The sequence below is a fragment of the Fukomys damarensis genome, unplaced genomic scaffold, assembly GCF_012274545.1.
Source record: "Fukomys damarensis isolate Sample0158 unplaced genomic scaffold, DMR_v1.0_HiC HiC_scaffold_9, whole genome shotgun sequence".
Lineage (NCBI taxonomy): Eukaryota > Metazoa > Chordata > Mammalia > Rodentia > Bathyergidae > Fukomys > Fukomys damarensis.
Genome location: NW_022900921.1, coordinates 41878958 through 41887167, shown reverse-complemented (window position 1 = coordinate 41887167; position 8210 = coordinate 41878958). Strand labels below are relative to the sequence as shown.

The following is an 8210-nucleotide window of genomic DNA, read 5'->3' as shown; positions in this document are numbered from 1 at the left end:
TTTTTTTTTTTTTTTTGGAGACCAAGCTATCTCTGATGAGAGTCCACAAACTAAAAGCATCCACTGGTAACTTGCTAGGTCCGTGTGCAGCATAATAAATAATTGTTTTCCTACCTTACTCCAAGTATCTAAGTTTACAGTGCCTTCTTCAGGGAACCAAGGACAAACCATTTCAACACATTCTAAAAAATTACACAATTGCTGGTGCCCTACTCTAGCATTACTGACACGCAATAAATCTTTAAGCATATGTACAAAAAGCATGCAACTATTGCCGGCTCCCATTTTTAATATTTACAAGAAAATTCACCGCTCCTTACCTTTTTGAGGCCTCGTTCTTCTCTGCGGTGTCCTTCACTGGATCCCTCGATACTCAGGTCCCTGTTCGGGCGCCAGTTGTGGCGGTCCAGCCATCACAACATGAACATGCCCGAGTTGGGGAGTGAGGATTGAGAAAGGAAAGAACACTCAAGCCTGAGTGGAGACCAAGAGAAGTCTGATTTATTTACTGAAACAGCACCTTTTAAAAGCACATTAACAGGAAGCACCTGACTCCTACAGATAACGTCAGATCTTTAACAGGAAGCACCTGACTCCTACAGCTAACACCAGATCTTTCGCTCTGTCTTCGAGTTTCTCCCATGCAGGGTCAAAAACAAGTTTAACACGTGCAGTCCTTAAAAAGGAACAAATGTTAACAAATGCTAATTAGGAACATCCTGACCATACATTGTGTCAATGCCATGATTATAAAGAAAGAAGTTATCTTTCAAATGTCAAATGCCAGTGGGCCATGACTGGCTCCCACACACCATAATACTATAAATACATGTTTCTGCAATAGGAAGTCAAGTCTACCTTGAACCAAGAGAGAAAACCTGTTTCTAATTCTGCCTCTTGGTGCCTAATTATTTAAACATCACTAGCTAGCACGAGGTTCACTTCATCAATGAAACAGGGAAGTGGGCTAGGATCTTTAATATCCCTTCAAATTAAAATGATCAGTGGCAGGATAACCAAAATGACTATACCTTAAAATGTCTTATTTTTAAGCATGCTCTAAAAATATAAGCTTTTACTGTTGTTTGTTATTTTAGGTTCAATTATTTGAGAACAAAGACTTGACTTTATAAGCCTAAAGCATTCCAACCTCTTCCATTAGAGTCCCTGTCATCTGCCTCACTGCCCCCTCATCCCAGTATGGCCAGGCCCTGAGAAGGAAAGTGCTGCAAGAGGTGGAGTCTGCAGAACCACCAGCCCCCAGGCCACATTTAAGCCTTCTTCTTCAGAGTCTGATGTTAAATTTAGTGCTGTAGGTTTCTTTAAGAGTGACCTGTCATGGTCATCTTCGTGTCAACACCTGTGATACACAAAGACATTCTTTTGGGAAATAAATACCTTTTTCAGTGTTTCATGTACTCATGTGAGGGTTTAGATTTGTACACTTCCTCATCTGTCATATGTCTCTCCTCTGGTCATCATTTTATTTCACAAAAGTATTCTAATGAACTTAATGTGAAGTTTTACTGGCCTATTCCATTTAAAGGGACCACAGAAGTTAAACTTTAAATTTTCATTCTGCTTTAGTTTTCTAGTATACTTTCTACTGTAAAGCAGCTAATCTATTAGACTAAAATAATGCTGCACACATACCTATTTTTTCTTTGCAGAGTGTTCGACCAACACCACAGAATGATGCTATAACAGTACACTTTAAACCAATTACATTAAAAGCTTCTGAGAGTAAATACACCAAGGTTGCAAGCATTAGTTTCGATGGTAAGTATTTGCTTTTTTCCTCTCTAATGAAAGGTGTTACTTTGATAAACTAGAAAACATCTATGATGACATGTTCATATAGAAATCCAGAACATTGTACAGTCAGATTTTATATTATTGTGTAGGTTTTTTCCATAAGCCGTCATGAACTCTAGGTTGATTCATGGAAGAAAATACGGTAACTTTATGAAGTTCATAAAGTTAAATCAGTATTTGCAATAGATAAACATTAGCAAATACATTGGAATTAGAATGTCTGTAATCTGGACTAACCAGTTACATCTATTGTAATTTGCTTTAATTGTGGAGCCATTAATTTTTTGTAATTAAATGATAATATATTTAAATTTCAGAGGCATGTTTAAGTGTGACAGCAAAAGTAAATATTCTTTGTAACATTTTTTTTATGCATTGGCTAGTGTAAGCAAAGCAGACAGCCCTGCATAACTTAAAAAAATAGATTTGTGATAAATTTTCAAAACTACTATTTCAAATATGTATAATGTATATTTTGTCATTTGAAATGTTAACCTAACCTTTAAAATGTTTACAGCATGTTTTTATTCAGTTTTGCCTGATTTAATAGGTATTTATTACATTTATTGTCACAAAAATTTTAAATTGTCACTTAGTGACAATTTAGAGCCACTTAGTGACTCTTTAACTATGTTAGTGACTCTTTAACTATGTATACAATTACATTTAAAAACACACTCTGCAGAGGGCTGTGCACCTGAGGAGCTGGAGAGCAGAAGCTGGCCTTCTGGTGAAGCCCCTCTGCTAGTGCCCGTGTGCACAGCCCCGCCCTATCAGTGGGCAACTCCACGAACCAGCAGTTGCACCCTAGGCAATGTGTGAGAGCCCCAAGGATTACATAGAGGACACTGGCTGTCCACATGGAGCACTCAAAATCCATGCCCTGAACTGAGGGGGAAGCCTGAAGGACCAGGCAGTGAGCTTGCACAGTGCAGATGTGGGAAGTAGGAAGTCATGGCAGGGGAGGTTCTGCTGTCACAGTTCCATCCAAGTCTGCAGTGAGCAGCCAGTGCTGTTGAGAGACCATGCCAGGCAGGAACCTACTCTTCTCCAGCAGTGAGCAGCCAGAAGTGATCTCTGAGCTCTAAGGACACCTAGGCCACTCTTTGGTTTCCCAGGGTACCAAGTCAGGCCTCACATTTCCCCTTGCTCTGCATGGACCAAGTGCTCCTTCTCTCCAGCTGCTGTTGATGCCACAGCAGATGTTTCCATTGAGATAGAAGCAGCACTGCTAAGCCAGCACTCTACGATACAACCAAGCTATATTCTCAGGCCCTAAAATTAAGTGCTTCCTGAAAGAAATTGCGTAAAACTAAATGCAGAGACAAAAGGAAAGCATCTTTAAAAATAAGTGTTACATCCCCAGCCCTTTTTTTATTTTGAGAATGGATCTCACGAAATTCCTTAATTGCCCGGGCTAGGCTTGAACTTTTGGTTCTTCTACCTCAGTGTCCTAGAGAAATGCTACATTTCTTAAAAATAGTTTTTAAGGGCTGGGGATTTAGCTCAGTGGCTCTACCACCTGACTCACAAGCACAAGGTCTGATCTCTGGTACCAAACAAAAAAAAAGGTTTTTGAATTTTGAAAGGAAATACTTTCATCTTCCATCTCACTTCCTACCACCCAGGTGCTAACACAAAATTCCTCTCTCTGGTTGCTAGGAGACAGAAAGTATGTTCTGTATTTAACTTTTTAATGTTTCCACAATGTACCACATGTATTAACTACAGTACTCACTTATCAACAAAGTATCTTTCTCATCAAAAATTATTCTTGTCTCAAAAAAACAAAAAAACAAAATAAAATATATATATGCATATATATACATATCTAACACAAAATTCCTCTCTCTGGTTGCTAGGAGACAGAAAGTATGTTCTGTATTTAACTTTTTAATGTTTCCACAATGTACCACATGTATTAACTACAGTACTCACTTATCAACAAAGTATCTTTCTCATCAAAAATTATTCTTGTCTCAAAAAAACAAAAAAACAAAATAAAATATATATATGCATATATATACATATATATATCAACATATATATATATGTATATATGTATATATATGTATATATATATATATTCTTCTTGGGCCCAGCATGGTGGCTCACACCTGTAATCCCAGCACATGGGAGGCTGAGGCAGGAGGATCGCTGTGAGTTCAAGACCAGCCTGGGCTACACAGTGAGTTCCAGGTCAGTCTCAACTACATAGTGAGACCCTGTCTCAAAAAAAACCCCAAAAAACAAACAAACAAAAAAGAGCAGAAGTAAGAAGGTCTGACTTCTCACATCAGCCAACCTGAAGAGGAGCAGGAAGAGACAAAGCCTCTTCTGTATCACAGGAGTACCTCAGCCTCCTGAGTGCTGGGATTACAGGCGTGTGCCACCATGCCCAGCTAAGAAATCTTTCCTTTTTTTGTTGTTGCCAGGGATCGAATTCGGGCTCTTGCACTTGTGAGGCAGGTGGCAGAACCACTGAGCTAAATCCCCAGCCCCCTTCTGCTCTTTTTTTTCCACCACACTACTTTGTCAGTACTGCTGCAAGACTCTGGCCATACAAGGAATGTTATTTCTTTCTCAGTACAGTTATGAGCCAGTGGTACTCAGTAAGGAGCAGTTTTGCCTCCCAGGAGACATTTGGCGATAACAGATATTTTTGGAGCAGTGTTATTTCTGGAGCAGTGTTACCGATGTCTAGCAAGTAGTCTCCAATGAAGTTAGACACCCTGCAGTACACAGGACAGCCTCTACAACAGAGAATTAACCTGGCCCAAATGTTCATAGTACCATGGTTGAGAAACCCTGTTGTTATAAAGCCAATGCTTGTAGTTACCAAGAAGTAGCTTAGATAGTGTTTTTCCTTTTGGCTTGTGTTCACTTGCTAGTTGTTCATCAGTTTATCACATTACAGGAAAAACAAAATATTGCTCCTGTTCTGTATGAAAAAGAAAGATTTTGATTTAAAATGTAATAAAAGTCCTCTGCTAATTTGAAAACTTCTCTTTTTTAAAAATAAAATTTTGTCAGTCCACAGAAAATCATGCATACTCTTTGGTAGTAAAAAATAAGTAAATTTTTAATGCTTCCTTTCAGCCTCAAGGGCAAAAAAACCATCTCAGTTTTCTGGGAAAATAACTGTTAAAGCAAAGGAAAAGAGTTATTCTAAACTTGAAATACCATATCAAGCAGAAGTTTTAGATGGGTGAGTTTCTTCTTAAAATAAGCTTTATAATATTTTGCTAATTAATTTTGCTTTCCTGCTAAGTTAACACTGCAAAAATCATACCCAAGTTCATCCAAGTAGGATTGTTGTTAATAAAGAACAACCTCAATTATAAAAGAGAAACTCTTGTATTTCATTTATTTCCTTCTTTCTTAGAAGAAAAAGGTAAATGAGGTAGTAGTTTTTCTTAAATGAAGATTTAATGATTCAGAAGCAAATCTGATTTTTAAAATATTTCAATCATTGGAACTATTTTCTGTCATTCTTTTGGTAACATGTAAGTGAATGTGACTTGATACTATTTTGTGACTTGAAAAAAAATCACTTATATTCTATAAACACCTTGAGAATTATAATTTTTATAAATAGGCAGTAACACATTTAATTTACTCTCTAATTATACTCTATAACAAATAAGTGTTTAACATACAACCTGATAGATATTTTAACAAAGCTCATTGAAGTTTTAATGATTTTAACTTGATTTTTCAAAGTATATCAAAGCCCTTCCTGTTAATACAATCTTGATTCTAATTAATTATGTATAATTCATTAGAGAGTACTATAGTTCTTTATGTTCCTTGTTTAAGTATTTTAAATCGTGTGGTTAATGATTAAAATATAATAATTCTAGTTCTGTAATATAGTCCTTAATAATAAATGTAAGTTATTATAGCAGAACTTGGGTTTTAGATTAACACATGGAAATAAAAATGATTTGTTTTTGTTTTCTTCAAATAGTTATTTGGGATTTGATCATGCTGCAACTTTATTTCACATCAGAGATAGTCCTGCTGATCCTGTGGAAAGGCCAATTTACCTAACTAACACTTTCAGTTTTGCAATCCTCATTCATGATGTATTACTACCAGAAGAAGCCAAAGCAATGTTTAAAGTATGTCTGGGAACCCTTCTGATTTTTAGTTTTGTTGTTCTATCGACTCGATGATGCTGACATTGTATGTTTTTCTCTCCTCCCATTTCCTAGGTTCACAACTTCAGCAAACCAGTCTTAATTCTTCCTAATGAATCAGGATACATTTTTACTCTGCTTTTTATGCCATCTACATCATCCATGCACATAGATAATAATATTTTACTTATTACCAATGCTTCTAAATTCCATTTACCTGTGCGGGTATACACAGGGTTTTTAGATGTAAGTATGTTATCTGCTTTTAAAATGTAAACTCCCTGCCCATCTTCTGTTTTTTCAGATATTATTAGGAAGTTGTGTTGCACACTCTAAAGTTTTGCTATTCTATGTGCCCTATGTGTTTGTGGACTTTCAAGATCTAGTGCCAACCCCACCCATCCCCTGTAGTTCCTAAAACCAGAGGTAAAACTGAGTTCTACATAGTCATCCTTCTGGGTTCCAAGAGGGATTGGTTCCAGAGTCCCCTGTGGACACCAATTCCATGCGTGCACAAGCCCCTTATATAAAATGGCAACATATTTGTTTATAGCCTCCAAAATCCACAGATGTAGAACCCACAAATGTGGAAGACCTTTCCTATATATAACATGCCAGTGATTAAGTTTAATTTATAAATTAGGCCCAGTAAGGGATAGAAGAACCCACAAATGTGGAAGACCTTTCCTATATATAACATGCCAGTGATTAAGTTTAATTTATAAATTAGGCCCAGTAAGGGATAGAATAATAACATAGAATAATTATAACTGCTGAAATTAAAAATATTTCTTTAACCTTTTCACTTTAAGCACTTTCTAGCTTCCCTGGCATATTTGAATTGCTGACATTGATATTTGACACTACTACCTTGCACTTCTGGGGCCATTATTAAGTAAAATAAAGGTTACTTCAGCACAGTACCATGATACCACAGCAGTAGATCTGATAACTGCAGCAGCTATTGGAGGCTGTTGGGTGGTTAGCACATACAGCATGAATACACTGAACAGAGGCATCATTCACATCCTATATGGACCCTAGAGCTAGGAAAGAAGAAAATAAGATGGTAAACAGAGAGAAAAAGAAACAGCACAAAAGGAAAGAATAAAGGTCATCTTGATCCAGAAAAAAAAATCCATAAGAAACTGTTCTGAGGGCTGGGGATTTAGCTCAGTGGTGCCACTGCCTGCCTCACAGGTGCAAGCCCCCAAGTTTGGTCCCCGGTACAAAAAAAAAAAAAAAAGAAATGAAATGGTTTTGAGAGTGGGTAATGAAAGAAGTTTGGTAAGAGAAAAAACTGTTATGAAAGAGAAAAAGGAAAGTACGACATATAGCAATGTCCTCCAAAGTCATTCTCAGTATTGTAGAGCTGAAGAGACCTTCCGTATTGTCCCCCACCTTTGGTTACTTTGTTGTACTCGTGGTGCCTACTGAGATCACAAATTCTTTGCCTGAATCCCCAAGAACTCCACTTAACTTCTCCTTAACTTTCTTCTTCCTTTCTTTATATGCCTGCAAAGGAGAAAGTAGCTGCTTAGTAGAGGGTCTGTTTTTATTCTGATTACTAAAAAGATTTTCATTGTGCAAAGTTCTAAAACTATATTTTATGTCTATCTGTATGTGTGTGTATCACAGAAAATTTAGAAACTTTAGTGTACTGTAATGTAATCACTTGCTCTTGTTACATAAATGCAGTTTTATCTTTAATCTAGTCCTTTTAAATCTTTCCAGTACTTCGTATTACCGCCCAAAATAGAAGAACGTTTCATAGATTTTGGAGTACTGAGTGCTACAGAAGCAAGTAATATTTTATTTGCAATTATAAACAGCAATCCAATTGAGGTAAAAAAAATTTTGTTTTTATTCTCAATCACATTTAAGGATTGTATGGTTGTGTTACGTAATTACTTTCACATTTTTTCTTTTTAAGTTGGCTATAAAAAGTTGGCATATCATAGGAGATGGATTATCAATAGAACTTGTAGCTACAGAAAAAGGCAATAGAACTACAATAATTTCAAGCCTTTCAGAGTTGGAAAAATCCTCTTTATCAGACCAGTCATCAGTAAGTAAGCTTTCTTGTTTTCTTAAACTAAGGTGGATGTCTGAACTGCAAGTAAAAGGCCATTCTATGTTGCAAACCTCAATATTTTTATGTAACTTGTAATAAGATTAATTATTTGATATTGAAAGAACCTTACAGATAATCTGCTTTAGACTTCTCCCTTTTTTTTTTTTTTTTTTTTTTTT

The 8210-nt window shown here is 36.4% G+C and overlaps 1 protein-coding gene across 2 annotated transcripts in view; it reads left to right on the top strand.

Moving 5' to 3' along the window:
- The window catches only part of Tmem131 (transmembrane protein 131), a 179820-nt gene that overhangs the window by 111925 nt on the left and 59685 nt on the right, over positions 1-8210 (top strand). For both annotated transcript variants that reach the window (XM_010638092.2, XM_010638091.2), the window contains exons 12-17: positions 1671-1779; positions 4915-5023; positions 5786-5939; positions 6033-6203; positions 7692-7802; positions 7891-8025. In XM_010638092.2, the coding sequence (XP_010636394.1) occupies positions 1671-1779; positions 4915-5023; positions 5786-5939; positions 6033-6203; positions 7692-7802; positions 7891-8025 (789 nt within the window). The remainder of the gene's footprint in view (positions 1-1670; positions 1780-4914; positions 5024-5785; positions 5940-6032; positions 6204-7691; positions 7803-7890; positions 8026-8210) is intronic.